We start from the raw sequence: 16888 nt of genomic DNA, 5'->3' as shown, positions 1-16888 counted from the left end.
GACAAGATGTCTGAATATAGAATGGTTAAAATACACTGAGTATACAAAACATTAAAAACACCTGCTCTTTCCATGACAGACTGAGCAGGTGAATCCAGGTGAAAACTATGAACCCTTATTGATGTCACTTGTTAAATCCACTTAAATCAAATGTAGAAGAAGGGGAGGAGACAGGTTAAATAAGGATTTTTATGCCTTGAGACATGGATTGTGTATGTGTACAATTCATTGGGTGAATGGGTAAGACCAAAAATGTTAGTGCCTTTGAAAGGGGTATGGTAGTATGTTCCAGGCGCACCGGTTTGTGTCAAGGAATGCAACGTTGCTAGATTTTTCACGCTCAACAGTTTCCTGTGTGTATCAAGAATGGTCTACCACCCAAAGGACATCCAGCCAACTTGACTCAACTTTGGGAGGCATTGGAGTCAACATGGTCCAGCATCCTTATGCAATGCTTTCAACACCTTGTAGAGTCAATGCCCCGAGGAATTGAGGGCAAAAGGGCAGTGGGGTGCAACTCAATATTAGGAAAGTGTTCCTAATGTTTGGTATAGTCAGTGTATAAGCAAGCATACATACAACTGAATAAATTCATGTTAAATGTTGAGAAATGAAACCATATAGGTTTCAATATATAACCACAATATGCTCCACATAAAGACTGGACTTCAAAGATACTATATCCGTCCTTTAATCTCTAAATCCTTGAAAGGTACAATTATTTCTAGGGCAGGGAATTGCCAGGGACCTCACGATACTTAGGTGCCGATACGGTACGTATTGAGATTCGACACGGCTGAAAACATGTTGACTCACTATTTAATAAGATGAACGAGCTAAACTATGACCTGGAGATTTATATAATATCGTCCCAAAATAATATTGCGATATGTTACTATCGATTTGATCCCCTATCGCTAATTATTTCCATTCTATAGAATCACAAAGTTACATTCCACATATTCCATGACTCTTGGATCTCTTCATCCTTATTGGTGGAGGAGCAGCAAACAATTTGTTCAGACTGTGTCCATCCACTCCTTCCTGAGCCACAGAAAGCAGAGGGGTCACAGTTGAGCTTCTAAAGCTCAAAACGGCCAGCTTTCATCCGAAGCCAAAAAGAGACATTCAATATCCATCTCTACCTTCTCAATTTACATTTATTTTTGCGTTTTATTTGCTTTGAGATCATTTTCTGTAATGAAAAGCGCTATACAAGTTAAATAAATAATAGTTATTAAAGCTATTAGCGCTGAAAGACAAAAATCTATGCTCAACTGCCCCTGAGACTACTTGTTCACGCCCCAAATGGCATCCTATTCCCTATATAGTGCACTAGTTTTGACCAGAGCCTTGTTCAAAAGTAATGCACTACATAGGGAATAGGGTGCGATTTAGTACATAGACCTATTCAATTGCAGCCTTCATTTTCCTGCTGACACTATAAGGACTTGAAGGCTGAATGGCAAAGTGGCTCCAGGAGGAAAATAGCAAACAAGCAGAAGAGGCTTTCAATCAAATGTCTATTGTAGTTGGTAATTTGTGCTTTGGACACATCAACACCTTGACATTTGTTCAAAAATGAAACAATCCTGCAATATCACATATAGAAAGATTTATAATTCTGAAACTGAAGCACGTAGATCAATCTTTATGAAATGTAACATGTTTACCATGACTCTTTGGCTGCGTTTAGACAGCCCAATTCTGATTTCCCCCCCACTAATTGGTATTTCGAACAATCACATCAGATTTTCTTCAGAGCTGACCCGATTAGTAAAAAAATAAAAATCAGACAGGCAGCCCATGTCAATGCCATGAAAGGCTGCAATACAAAGAACAAACGTCCCATAGCTCAATGGTCTCCACTGACATCTAGTGGACAAATTAGAAACCTCTATTGACAGACAATGGGTGACTGGAAAGGTAAAAGGTAATGAATGGCAAGCTATTTCTGTCCATACCCATCTAGGTTTTTAATGTGTTATCAATTTCTATCATGGAGATCTGACTTTGTAATGTTAATACTCATGCATGGTCAATGACAGGTTGTTTAAAGCAGACATGAACCAAGAACAATATATTTCAATTAGCATTTCAAAAACAATAAGAGAGTAGCACAGAAACACAAGCAGATACTGTTTTTATTTGTTTTTATTTCATGACACTTTAAGTAATGCATTTTCTTCATCTGAATTGTAAAGTTCATGATTGGAAAACATGTCAAATATGACTGTAGTCAGATTGACTAGTTTGTACCAAACACACTTCATTTTTCAACTCTGGATTTATGATGAATAACTAAGTTAACCTAAACATGACAAAGCTATGACATGGGTCAAGAGTCAATGTAATGTAACTTGCACATGAATACATGATACATTCTGTAACAGAACATGAGCTGCTATCTAACCGGTTGTTATAGCTATCTATTTGATCTGTTGCAGACAAACAGTACAGTAATGGTGGTCTAGTCAGTCTTGGAGGCCATCAATGGTGTGTGTGTCTGACACTGAATAGAGGTTCTGTGTAGAGACAGAGGTGTTCTAGAACAGGCTGATTCTGGGATTTCACCACCAGAGGCAAGCCGTGGATGACCACTTCCTGGCTGCCTAAACTGATGCTAGGGACCATGAGACTACTGTCCTCCTCACAGGTGGTAATGCCATTGTCCCCAAACTCCTGCACCACTGTTACCTGTGCCTGCTTGGGCAAGTCTTCCGAGGGGCCACCTTCGCTACACTTCATGTCCGGGGGCGAAAACCTGGAGGTGGCCGTTGCCATGGCGACTAGATTACTGTGGTTCCCTCCCTCCGTCACCACAGTAACCTCTGTGCCCCCCTCCTGAATGAGAGCACTGAGACCCTCCAGATCTGAGCAGGTGGTGATGAAGGTCTGTGTGCTGCTGCGGTGGGCTGAGGAGTCCTGGGAGGCGATGGCTGTCTGAAGTAGGGCCTGGTGGAGAGGGTTACGGCTGTCCCCTAGGGAGAGGTGTGTCAGCAGGACTGTCTGAGGCTCCAGAGAGCCCCCCTCTACCTGTTTCTGAGCTCCTAGCTGCTGTATGGGCATGAGGCTCATACAGTTGACCACCATGCCCTGGGTCTCTGGGCTCAGGAAGACAGTGGTGGATCCCTTGGTGTGCTGCCCAAAGTCTAGCCCAGCCTGCAGGGGAAGGAAGGAGCCCTCCTGACCCAGAGGGTGGGAAACTATGATTTGGAGCTGGGCACTGCTGTAGGAGGCCAGGGGGTCCGAGGCCAGTGGAGTCAGGGGGACCTGGTGGAGTGGGATTTGGGTGGTGTGGCTGTCTTGCCTGGGTACATGGCTCACAGTCACAACACTGTGCTGGGAGGTGATGGGCTGGAGCGTCAAAGAGAGAGTCTGCTGGGAGTCTGAGTCCTGGTGCTGCTTCCTGTGGCTGCGCAGAGAGTCCTCACGAACGAACGACGCCTCGCACAGGTCACAACAGAAGGCCCGTGTTGCGTCCAGCTTGGTCCGGTACCGGGAGCTCACAGGCTTGGGAAGGTCCTCTCCGTTACAGACATCAGCTTTGCCTCTTTTTCCATCGACACCTATGTCAGGCTTGTCCGTGTGGCACTTCTTCTTCTTGTGGATGACCAGGTTGCTGCGCTGCTTGGTGGCGAAACTGCAGAAGTCACATTTAAAAGGTCTCTCCTCAGAGTGGATCCGCTCATGGACCTTGAACGCCCCCTTGCTGGAGCAGGAGTAGGTGCACTTGGAGCACTGGATGGGTTGAGTGGGCTGGTGCTCTCGCGAGTGCTGCCTCAGAGCTGTCTTACTGGTGCACAGAAAGTCACAGTCAGGGCAGCGGAAGGAGTTGGCCGTGCCGTGTTTTATCTGGACGTGTGATTTCAGGTTGCCCTTCATGGCACAGCGGTAGTCACAGAAATCACACTTGTAAGGCTTCTCACCCGAGTGTATGCGGATGTGCCTCTTCAGGTCAGAGTTGATCTTGAACTTTGCTTCACACCGAGTGCACTGGAAAGGTGCGTCCCCTAAAGTAGAGGAATATATACATTTATATAACATCAGACAAATAAAACGTACGTTTGTTAGACTTTTTTAGAAGTCAAAAATCAGTCTTATATCAAGATGAGCCCATGTCCCATATTTCAGTCCCAAATGAACGGGAAACAATGTAGACCATTCGCTAACCTGATTTCAGAACCAGACTTACACAATTCAATGCTTAAGTGTACTAATCAACCCAAGCAGACTCACCAGTGTGTGAACGGAGGTGCACGGTGAGCTGGCTGGAGTTGCGGCTGGCATAGGGGCAGATCTGGCACTTGAAGGGCCTCTCATCATAGTGGATACGGAGGTGTTTCTTCAGACTGCTGCTGTCGGCCGCAGCGTAGGGACAGTACTTGCACTTGTGAGGCTTCTCTCCCGTGTGGGAGCGGAAGTGCATGTTCAGCTTGTCCCTCCGGCTGAACCGCTTGTGGCATAGCTCACATTCAAACGGCTTCTCACCTGGGCACACACAAGGATTGGGGAACAAATAAATGTCAAAATCGCAATACATACTAGGATGACAACTCATTAGAATTTGATTTATGATACAATTCCACTGGTATTATTACATACCAGTATGTGTTTTGAGATGTCGCTCCATGTCTTTCTGACCGTACTGTGTCTTGAAAGAGCATCCTAGGGGCAAAGGAATAAATTATGCATTTGATTAGAAAAGTGATTGATTCATGCACCCTGAATATAAGTGTTGTTTGAACCACATTTCAAGAAAACTTTACTGTACTAATAATTTGTGTAAAAGCCAGCTATAAAAAAAGTAAATCGACCCAGAAAAGAGCTAATTGGTTGTAACTGACCAGCGGATATTGTGCTCCCTCCCTCCCTAGCAACAGTATGGAAGGAATGTGTCACAGGACTAATGAAAGAGGAAGTGAGGGTACCAACCTGAGAAACAGCAGCTGCGCCTCTTTGAAGTCAGGGCAGGTTTTAATTTTTTGGAAGGTGTTTTAGAGGCTTTGGTCAGAATCTTTTTGACACCTCTCATAACACACGTCTGGTAGGTTTCCTCGAAAACAAACTCTGTGCTGGAATCTGGGGGGAAAAGTGGAAAGGATTTCTAACTGTATAGGATACATTTCCAGAAAACTGAGGAATTTGTCTAAACATCAGATCGTTACCATGGTTACTGAGTAACCAACTAACCCATTTTTAACTTGTTTTTATAACAAGTTGTATTTGAAGGAGAAAATATATAGGCTATGCATTGTTCCAATGGTATATTTAAGGAGTCTGGGGTAGCCTTTCATAATCTCTTCAAACTAGCCTGTGGATAAAATACCTTGCAAGAATAGTATTACCTGTAAGAGTAGGTGCCGAGTTAGATGCTGCTATGTCAGAGGAGGGTATGTGGCAGCCATTTTGCTTGTGGGCCAGAAAGACTTCAAAGTTATTGTACTGCTGCTTACAGAACCCACAAATGTGGATATCTGGACTCACTTCCACAAGTACATGGTTCCCTCCTGTTGACGAGGAAGAGGGGATAAAATCCTGCTTTCATTCAAGAACATTGACAACCAATAACCTAACCTGCAAATACCAAGACTCATCATACACCTTGGAGTAGGCAGTGCACGATGTTTGAATGGGCTTTGCAATTTGTAAACATAGCTAGCCATATTGTTATATAATTGCAAACACAACTGACAGACGATAAAGGCATTGGATAACTTATTTAATACACAGAATGCGCCAGATTAACAACAAGTTTCAAATATTAATTGGACTACTAAGTGGACTTTGTTTAGAACATTTGACGTTGTTTAGAACATCTTACCCTCTCCGTTAAATGATTCCATCTTCACGCTAATATAACTGGATATCAATTCAGTTAAGGGCTCCCTAAAGGTAGGCTATCGACTTGCGACAGGAAACTCGATTGGAATTAATTCAATATAAAGTATACAACACATCAAGTGCCTTTGAAATCGAAACATTGTAATTATCTACTGACTTTTAGCTATGTACTCCCCTGAACTCTAGTCGGGCAACACTGTTGCAATCATTTTACGACAGACTTCTTTTTCTATGGTATTATTGCGGCCCGCAAACAAGCGTTGTAGCTGCATGATGCCACCTACTGTACAGGTTGTAAACTATAGAAAAAATATTGATTGTAGGAAAAAAAGTGGGAAAAACCGTAATCATAGAAAATAAAAAATATATACTTTTTAATTTTTTAAACATAATTTCCCACTCCTTCAGTCACATTCCAATTCAAGCCACATCCCTACACAGACTCAGGAGCCTGTGAGGGCGATCCTTTTAAAGCATTTCTTGCAATGCCTCGGCTGTAAACTCAGTCACAAAAATCGTTCTGCAGAACTCACAATAATTCCAATTTACTCTAACTTTCTACTTTTAAACTCGGACAAAACAGAGATGCTTGTTCTAGGTCCCAAGAAACAAAGATATCTTCTGTTGAATCTGACAATTAATCTTAATGGTTGTACAGTCGTCTCAAATAAAACTGTGAAGGACCTCGGCGTTACTCTGGACCCTGATCTCTCTTTTGAAGAACATATCAAGACCATTTCAAGGACAGCTTTTTTCCATCTACGTAACATTGCAAAAATCAGAAACTTTCTGTCCAAAAATGATGCAGAAAAAATGTATCCATGCTTTTGTCACTTCTAGGTTAGACTACTGCAATGCTCTACTTTCCGGCTACCCGGATAAAGCACTAAATAAACTTCAGTTAGTACTAAATACGGCTGCTAGAATCCTGACTAGAACCAAAAAAAATGATCATATTACTCCAGTGCTAGCCTCTCTACACTGGCTTCCTGTCAAAGCAAGGGCTGATTTCAAGGTTTTACTGCTAACCTACAAAGCATTACATGGGCCTACCTATCGCTCTGATTTGGTCCTGCCGTACATACCTACACGTACGCTACGGTCACAAGACGCAGGCCTCCTAATTGTCCCTAGAATTTCTAAGCAAACAGCTGGAGGCAGGGCTTTCTCCTATAGAGCTCAATTTTTATGGAACGGTCTGCCTACCCATGTCAGAGACGCAAACTCGGTCTCAACCTTTAAGTCTTTACTGAAGACTCATCTCTTCAGTGGGTCATATGATTGAGTGTAGTCTGGCCCAGGAGTGGGAAGGTGAACGGAAAGGCTCTGGAGCAACAAACCGCCCTTGCTGTCTCTGCCTGGCCGGTTCCCCTCTTTCCACTGGGATTCTCTGCCTCTAACCCTATTACAGGGGCTGAGTCACTGGCTTACTGGTGCTCTTTCATGCCGTCCCTAGGAGGGGGTGCATCACCTGAGTGGGTTGATTCACTGATGTGGTCATCCTGTCTGGGTTGCCCCCCCCCCCCCTTGGGTTGTGCCGTGGCGGAGGTCTTTGTTAGCTATACTCAGCCTTGTCTCAGGATGGTAAGTTGGTGGTTGAAGATATCCCTCTAGTGGTGTGGGGGCTGTGCTTTGGCAAAGTGGGTGGGGTTATATCCTTCCTGTTCCGGGGGTGTCCTCGGATGGGGCCACAGTGTCTCCTGACCCCTCCTGTCTCAGCCTCCAGTATTTATGCTGCAGTAGTTTGTGTCGGGGGGCTAGGGTCAGTTTGTTATATCTGGAGTACTTCTCCTGTCCTATTCGGTGTCCTGTGTGAATCTAAGTGTGCGTTCTCTAATTCTCTCCTTCTCTCTCACTCTCTCTCTGAGGACCTGAGCCCTAGGACCATCTGACATGATGACTCCTTGCTGTCCCCAGTCCAGCTGGCCGTGCTGCTGCTCCAGTTTCAACTGACCTGAGCCCTAGGACCATGCCCCAGGACTACCTGGCATGATGACTCCTTGCTGTCCCCAGTCCACCTGACCGTGCTGCTGCTCCAGTTTCAACTGTTCTGCCTTATTATTATTCGACCATGCTGGTAATTTATGAACATTTGAACATCTTGTCCATGTTCTGTTATAATCTCCACCCGGCACAGCCAGAAGAGGACTGGCCACCCCACATAGCCTGGTTCCTCTCTAGGTTTCTTCCTAGGTTTTGGCCTTTCTAGGGAGTTTTTCCTATCCACCGTGCTTCTACACCTGCATTACTTGCTGTTTGGGGTTTTAGGCCGGGTTTCTGTACAGCACTTTGAGATATCAGCTGATGTACGAAGGGCTATATAAATACATTTGATTTGATTTAATTTCTTATTTGTTTGTGCTGTGCAGTTTATGACCATTGCAATAAATGCTACAAATTCCACCTTTTCATATATAATATAACAGGATCCCTTGATCGCCAAGAAACATTCACTGGTGCAGTCTCAATTACCATTGCATCTTATACGCCACTCACTCCTTCCACTCTTCTCACTGAACAGCCCTTATTCTCACCACCTCTTTCAATTAAATTCCATTCAAAGGGATTTATATGGTTTATATTGCCAAAGCAAGTGAAATAGATAATAAACCATCCAAAATAAACAGTAAACATTACACTCACAAAAGTTCCAAAGGAATAGAGACATTTCAGATGTCATATTATGGTATATTAGCACAATCGGAAAGTATTCAGACCACTTCACTTTTCCTATATTTTGTTACATTACAGCCTTAATCTAAAATGGATGATAAAAAAAATACAATCTCAATCAATCTTCACACAATACTCCATAATGACAAAGCAAAACAGGTTTTTAGAATGTTTTGCAAATTTATTAAGAATAAAAGCTGAAACATAACATTTACATAATTATTCAAACCCTTTACTTAGTACTTTGTTGGAGCACCTTTGGCAATGATTACAGCCTTGAGTATTCTTGGGTATGACGCTATAAGCTTGGCACACCTGTTTTTGGGGAGTTTCTCCCATTCTTCTCTGCAGATCCTCTCAAGATGGGGAGCGTTGCTGCACACTTATTTTCAGGTCTCTCCAGAGATGTTCGATCAGGTTCAAGTCTGGGCTCTGGCTGGGCCACTCAAGGAAATTCAGAGACTTGTCCCGAAGCCTCTCCTGCGGTGTCTTGGCTGTGTTCTCAGGGTCGTTGTCCTGTTGGAAGGTGAACCTTCTCACTATTCTGAGGTCCTGAGTGCTCTGGAGTAGGTTTTCATTAAGGATCTCTCTGTACTTTGCTCCGTTCAGCTTTCCCTCGATCCTGACTAGTCTCCCAGTCCCTGGCACTGAAAAACATCCCCACAGGAAAAGGCAGCCACCACCCTGCTTCACCATAGGGATGGTGACAGGTTTCCTCTTGATGTGATGCTTGGCATTCAGGCCAAAGAGTTCGATCTTGTTTTCATCAGAACAGAGAATTTTGTTTCTCATGGTCTGAGAGTCCTTTAGGTGCCTTTTGGCAAACTCCAAGCGGGTTGTCATGTGCCTTTTACTGAGGAGTGGCCTTCCATCTAGCCACTCTACTATAAAGGCCTGATTGGTGGAGTGCTGCAGAGATGGCTGTCCATCTGGAAGTTTTTCCCATCTCCATAGAGGAACTCTGGAGCTCTGGTTCTTGGTCACCTCCCTGACCAAGGCCCTTCTCCCACGATTGCTCAGTTTGGCCGGGCGGCCAGCTCTAGGAAGAGTCTTGGTGGTCCCAAACTTCTTCCATTTAAGTATCATGGAGGTCACTGTGCTCTTGGGGACCTTCAATGCTGCAGACATTTTTTGGTTCCCTTCCCCAGATCTGTGCCTTGACACAATCCTGTCTCTAAGCTCTACGGACAAGTCCATCAACCTCATGGCTTGATTTTTGCTCTGACATGCACTGCCAACTGTGGGACCTCATATAGACAGGTGTGTGCCTTTCCAAATAATGTTCAATCAATTGAATTTACCACAGGTGGACTACAATCAAGTTGTAGAAACATCTCAAGGATGATCAATTAAAACAGAATGCACCTGAGCTCAATTTCCAGTCTCATAGCAATGGGTCTGAATCCTTATGTAAATAAGGTATTTCTGTTGTTTTTTTTTTATATACATTTGTAAACATTGTGTGTATATTGATGAGATAAAAAGGTATTTTCATCCATTTTAGAATAAGGCTGTAACGTAACAAAATGTGGAAAAAGTGAAGGGGTCTGAATACTTCCCGAACACACTGTACAGTGTTGAAACGATGTGCAAATCTTTGACGAAGTGCTTTGTCAAAAAATGTTATTACAAAAAAGAGGATCCTAACAAACATATGTCCCTTTTTGACCCCCATCCTCCATCAGTGACTCGAACGACGTACACAGGTAAAAGTTGACACGTATTTATTGGGCGCTTTCCTCTGCCCAGGCACTGCTGACAGATGCCAGATAGTCATTTTAGCTAACCACATCGTATGTTATAGCATTCTGTCAGTCAATGACATGGTGCGCAAATATTGGTTGATGTATGCAACATCTGAACAGGGGAACGTAACCAAAGTTAAAATAGATTGGTTGAAATGGGAAACATTAATCGCGGGACTACTTGAAGAAAAATATGACAACACATTTCAAAATGTCAGCTGAAGACGAAACATTATTGTTGGAACTTATGAAGCGTTTAAAACAGCTCGGGACTGTTGACTTACGACTGGGAAAAATCATTTTGAATGGTCATCCAATTTGGAATTCGAAGTCGGCAACTCTGGCATCTTTCTAGAGCTCTGACTTTCTGACCTGACGATCACTGACATCATGATTTTTCCATAGTTCCCAGTTGTCTTAAAAGCACCATTATTCCTCCCTGTTCATCTGCAAGCATATGGTGTGCTTTTCGACAGGTGACTGCTCAAAACGCTCTAGCTAAACATTGCATTTCTACTGCTTGTTGTTGTCTGTTTATTTACCAGCAACTTGCCACTGTGTAATTGTGTAAGTGTTTTCTTCTTTCTTGCGGTCTCTTCTCTCTGCGCTCTTATCCTTCAATAATCGATCTATCTTCCTCTTCTTCTTCGAGATTTGGTTGGCGGAGCATATCAGACTTTTAGTTGCATACACCGCCACCTACTGTACTGGAGTGTGAGGCCAGTCACGGCCTACCTACAATAAATTCCAGTAAATTCCAGACGAGCTTCAATGCCATACAACACTCCTTCCGTGGCATCCAACTGCTCTTAAATGCAAGCAAAGCTAAATGCATGCTCTTCAACCAATCGCTGCCCACACCCGCCCACCGGTCTAGCATCACTACTCTGGAAGGTTCTGACTTAGAATATGTGGACAACTACAAATACCTACGTGTCTGTTTAGACTGTACACTCTTCTTCCAGACTGTACACTCTTCTTCCTATTTCGCAACAAAGCATCCTTCACATTTGGCAGTTGATCTACTTCAATTCGGGTAAATGGCACTGTGTGCTCTTTTCGAAGGATGGATCCCAGTCTGTTCAGGGCTATGATTCACCAAATTATATTTTGAAAGAGGAAGTAAAGTACTAAGAATATGTTTTCGTTTTAGGCTCCTCCATCTCCACTAACTGAAACTAATTGTATGGATTTTTTTCCTAATAATATTGTAAAATTAACATCTGTACAGAAAGACTCTTGTGAAGGCCAAATTACAGAGGGGGAACTGCTTGATCCAATTGGGGCCTTTAAGGATAGGAAAACTCCAGGGCTGGATGGTATACCAGTGGAAGTATACAAAACCTTTTTTGATGTACTCAAAGGACCATTATTAGCATGTTTTAACCCCTCCTATATAAATGGTAGATTATCAGACACGCAACAAGAAGGTCTGATATCATTATTACTGAAACAGGACCCAAGTGGTATATATAAAGATCCAGTCCATTAAAAAAATTGGAGACCTCTTACACTTCAGTGTTGTGATGCAAAAATCCTAGCAAAATGCTTGGCACATAGAATGTAAAAAGTATTGCCAGATATTATTCATCCTAATCAGACAGGTTTTTTACAGGGACGATACCTTAAAGATAATATAAGACAAGTACTGGAAACAATAGAATACTATGAAATATCGGGGACACCAGGACTGGTTTTCATAGCTGATTTTGAAAAGGCTTTTGATAAAGTACGACTGGAGTTTATATATAAATGCCTAGAATATTTCAATTTTGGGGAATCTCTTATAAAATGGGTTAAAGTTATGTATAGTAACCCTAGGTGTAAAGTAGTAAATAATGGCTACATCTCAGAAAGTTTAATACTCTCTAGAGGAGTAAAACAAGGTTGTCCATTATCGGCATATCTATTTATTATTGCCATCGAAATGTTAGCTGTTAAGATTAGATCAAACAATAATATTAAGGGATTAGAAATCCGTGGCTTAAAAACTAAGGTGTCATTGTACGCTGATGATTCATGTTTTCTTTTAAAACCACAATTAGAGTCTCTCCACGGCCTCATAGAGGATCTAGATACTTTTGCTATTCTCTCTGGATTAAAACCAAATTATGATAAGTATTACGTATTGGATCACTAAAACATGCTAATTTTACATTACCATGTAGTTTACCATAAAAATGGTCTGACGGAGATGTGGACATACTCGGTATACAAATCCCAAAAGAAAGAAATTCTCACTCCAATACATTTTTATAGAAAGTTAGCAAAAATAGATAAGATCTTGCTACCATGGAAAGGAAAATACCTGTCTATTTGTGGAAAAATCACCCTGATTAACTCTTTAGTCATATCACAGTTTACCTATTTGCTTATGGTTTTGCCTACACCTAGTGACCTGCTTTTTAAATCATATGAACATAAAATATTCCATTTTATTTGGAACGGCAAGCCAGATAAAATTAAAAGGGCCTATTTATATAACGAATATGAATTCGGAGGGCAGAAATGATTAAATAATAAAGCATTAGACCTCTCACTAAAGGCATCAGTCATACAAAAGTTATACTTAAATCCAAACTGGTTCTGTAGTAAATGTTCAAGAAGGGCCTTTTTCCCTTTATTCAGATTACACCGGCCCACTTTCGATTGTTTGAAAAGGAAATAATCTCCAAAATATCTTTATTTTTTAAACAAGCCTTAGAAAGTTGGTTGCAATTTCAGTTTAATCCACCTAAAAAGACAGAAGAAATAATGAAATAATAAATAATATCTACCCAAAATTACAACAAATTAATTGCAGCATTACCACAAAAATGGAAGAGGCAAGTAGAAGGGGAAAAAAGTAAGGAACTTAAATGGTTAAAGAAAAGTGTGATAAATAAAAACATATACCAATTTCATTTAAGGACCAAAAAACTGACAGCTGTGCCATATAAATTGCAAAATAGTTGGGAAGAGATTTTTGATGTACCCATTCCATGGCACATGGTATATGCAAAACAACGCCACTATACAAAATTCTTGCAACTAATAGAATGTTATACAGTATATATGGGGGATACAATGTTCCCAGCGCTGCAGATTCTGCTGTGAGGAGGCAGAGTCATTAGATCATTTATTTTGGTATTGTCCATATGTAGCTCGTTTTTGGTCACAGGTCCAGGAATGGCTGAAGAACTGCAACATTTGCCTAAAACTAACGCTGCAGATAGCAATACTGGGTGATTTGAAAAGCCATAGTCAATCAATCAATAATATAATAATTAATTTAGCAACATTTTAAATGTTGAATTTACAATCTGTAGAAGCTATGAGAATAGAAAGGTTCAATTTGTTGTGAAGCATCACAGCACAGTTGAAGAATATATGGCAATTATAAATCCAAAATGGATGATGTTGAGAGATGGATGGGAGAGGTTGAATGGAGCTGAAGGGTGGGACTAACAGCAAGATAAAACATGTAATACATATGGGGTCTGTAAAATGTATATAGGTTCAGAACTTTTGTGAAATAGCACAGTTACAAATAGAAATCAAACTGGATGGAAGGACTAAAAACACACAAAACTATCTATTGTAAAACAGACCGTGTCTGTAAAATGTGTATAAGATGTATAAATTGAAGGGAGTATGGCTACGCCAGGTAGGAGACCTGCGCAAACTCCCTGTGCTTACAGGGGGGCTAGAGAGACCGGGCATATGCTGTGGTGCGCATGCACCCGGTGCGGTACATTCCAGCTCCGCATATCAGCCGGGCTAGAGTGAGCATCGAGCCAAGTGCCATGAAGTCTACGCATCTGGTCTCCAGTGCGTCTCCTTGGGCGGCTTACATGGCACCAGCCTTGCGCTTGGTGTCTCCGGTTCGCCTGCATAGCCCAGTGCAAGCTATTCTACCTTGCCGCACTGGCAGGGCTACTGGGAGTATTCAACCAGGTAAGGTTGGGCAGGCTTGGTGCTCAAGAGCTCCAGTGCGTCAGCACGGTCCGGTCTACCCAGTACCACCTCCACGCACCAGCCCTCCGGTGGCAGCTCCCCCCACCAGGCTTCCTGTGCGTGTTCTCGGCCCAGTACTACCAGTGCCAGCACCACGCATCAGGCCTACAGTGCGCCTCGCCTGTCCAGCGCTGCCAGAGCCTTCCTCCTCTCCAGCGCTGTCGGAGTCTCCCGCCTATCTAGCGCTGCCAGAGCCTTCCTCCTCTACAGCGCTGCCGGAGTCTCCCGCCTGTTCAGAACTGCCAGTCTGCAAGGAGCTGCCAGTCTGCAAGGAGCTGCCAGTCTACAAGGAGCTGCCAGTCTGCAAGGAGCTGCCAGAGCTGCCAGTCTGCAGGATGCCGCCAGAGCTGCCAGTCTGCAAGGAGCCGCCAGAGCTGCCAGTCTGCAAGGAGCCGCCAGAGCTGCCAGTCTGTATGGAGCAGCCAGAGCCGCCAGTCAGCATGGAGCAGCCAGAGCCGCCAGTCAGCATGGAGCAGCCAGAGCCGCCAGTCAGCATGGAGCAGCCAGAGCCGTCAGTCAGCATGGAGCAGCCAGTCAGCATGGAGCAGCCAGAGCAGCCAGTCAGCAGGGAGCAGCCAGAGCTGCCAGTCAGCCAGGATCTTCCAGATCCGCCATTCAGCCAGGATCCGCCATTCAGCCAGGATCCGCCATTCAGCCAGGATCCGCCAGTCAGCCAGGATCCGCCAGTCAGCCAGGATCCGCCAGTCAGCCAGGATCTTCCAGATCCACCAGTCAGCCAGGATCCACTAGCCAGCCAGGATCTGCCAGAGCCTACTACCTGCCTGAGCTTCCTCTCAGTGCTGAGCTTCCTCTCAGTGCTGAGCTTCCTATCAGTGCTGAGCTTCCTCTCATTCCCGAGCTACCCCTCAGTCCCGAGCTACCTCAGTCCCGAGCTGCCCCTCAGTCCAGTGGGGCCCTTGGTGAGGACTACAAGGCCAAGGTCGGCGGCGAGGGTCGCCTATCTAGGCACGCTAAGGAGGTGGACTAAGACAATTATGGAGTGGGGTCCACGTCCAGCGCCAGAGCCGCCACCGCGGACAGATGCCCACCCACACCCTCCCCTATAGGTTTAGGTTGTGCGTTCGGAGTCCGCACCTTGGAGGGGGGGGGGGGTACTGTCACGTTCTGACCATCGTTCATGTGTGTTTTCCTTGTTTTAGTGTTGGTCAGGACGTGAGCTGGGTGGGCATTCTATGTTGGATGTCTTGTTTGTCTATTTCTATGTCTGGCCTGATATGGTTCTCAATCAGAGGCAGGTGTTAGTCATTGTCTCTGATTGGGAACCATATTTAGGTAGCCTGGGTTTCACTGTGTGTTTGTGGGTGATTGATCCTGTCTCTGTGTTTGCACCAGATAGGACTGTTTAGGTTTTCTCATTTCATTATTTTGTAGTTTATTCATGTATAGTTTTCCTTTATTAAACAAACATGAATCATCACAATGCTGCATTTTGGTCCGACTCTACTTCGCCTAAAGAAAACCGTTACACTCTCCACATTTACTTTTTGTCAGCCAACAAGTTGAGTAGGCCTAACGAACAGCAAAAGCACTAGCCTATGTCAATTTACTATCCCCAATAGTACAAATGGTGACCTATTCTGTGCAATAAATAAATATTTCAACCATATTCTGGGACAGTTGTGGGATGTGTTAGATCCCAAATTAATACAACCACTAGCATCAAAAAACATTTTTACGCAATGTGGCTGACCCAACAGATCAGAACATTTAGCTTAAAATGATGATAAACTATTAGGCTATTTCTTCACATTATAAGTGCACCAAAGCGCACATTGCAGTAGGCTATAAGCACAAATGTTCCATTAGCGGGAAAACACCATTATTATGCATGTAATGCTTTTATTATAAAAGGTGCATTTTTATGGTGAAAATGATCTTCCCCAAACTTGAGACTCATGTGCTGTTTATATATACCAGTTAGGCTATACACCCCTTGTAAAGTTGATTAATGTGCTTAATTTTAAGAAGTATTTTCCCACTTTAGTTGTGATGCAAACCTTATGAAAACATATAGGCCTATGGGCTAGGCTACATGAGGTGTGCGACTTTGATTCGAAAAAGTTGCACAAAAAATGCATTGTTTCTTGCTTTATGCTAGGCAACATTCACAAGTGATAATATCTAATTCACAAGTGATAGGCTAATATTATCACCCATCTGACTATTCTTGATTTATCCCTCCCGTCGTCCTCGTATTGTGTCTAGTCCCCGCGTCCTCTGGGTCACCCTGTCCCGTCCTGGCTAAAGGCCCAATGTGCGCAAGTGTGACAGGATTTGTGTGAACAGCATTTGCAGATGTATTTCTTACACCAGCAGCACACCGTGTGTGTCTTGGAGTCCTTCTTGGGTGGGCAGAGCTGACACCTCTTCCTCTTACTTGCCCCGGCAGCGGCCGTGCCAGCAGCGGGCCCCTGGCGCTGTTGATCACGAGTCGCCGTAGCACTCTGTAGGACTTTGACAAGTGCTGACGCCGCTTCAGTGCGGGGGAGATGCTGCCTTCTTTGCATCAACACCTTCACAAGTGCCTTTCGCAGCTGCTCGAGGAACACCCTTGGCTTGTTCCGCTTGCGAGGCATCCAGTCAGGCTTGATCTTTCGCCATATGACAAA

General features: G+C 43.7%; 1 protein-coding gene across 1 annotated transcript; it reads right to left on the bottom strand.

Moving 5' to 3' along the window:
- Positions 1-2139: 2139 nt before the first annotated feature.
- On the bottom strand, positions 2140-6074 carry LOC110532614 (uncharacterized). Its single transcript, XM_021616668.3, is given in 7 exon segments — positions 2140-2541; positions 2543-4013; positions 4240-4491; positions 4606-4668; positions 4936-5082; positions 5349-5510; positions 5825-6074. Coding segments are annotated over 7 exon segments (2184 nt in total). The 5' UTR covers positions 5847-6074; the 3' UTR covers positions 2140-2474.
- Between the last annotated feature and the right edge of the window lie 10814 nt (positions 6075-16888).

This window comes from Oncorhynchus mykiss, chromosome 9, assembly GCF_057628025.1.
Source record: "Oncorhynchus mykiss isolate SJ-2025 chromosome 9, ASM5762802v1, whole genome shotgun sequence".
Classification (NCBI taxonomy): Eukaryota; Metazoa; Chordata; class Actinopteri; order Salmoniformes; family Salmonidae; genus Oncorhynchus; species Oncorhynchus mykiss.
Note: the sequence above shows the minus strand (reverse complement) of the source record. Positions and strands in the feature narration are given on the sequence as shown.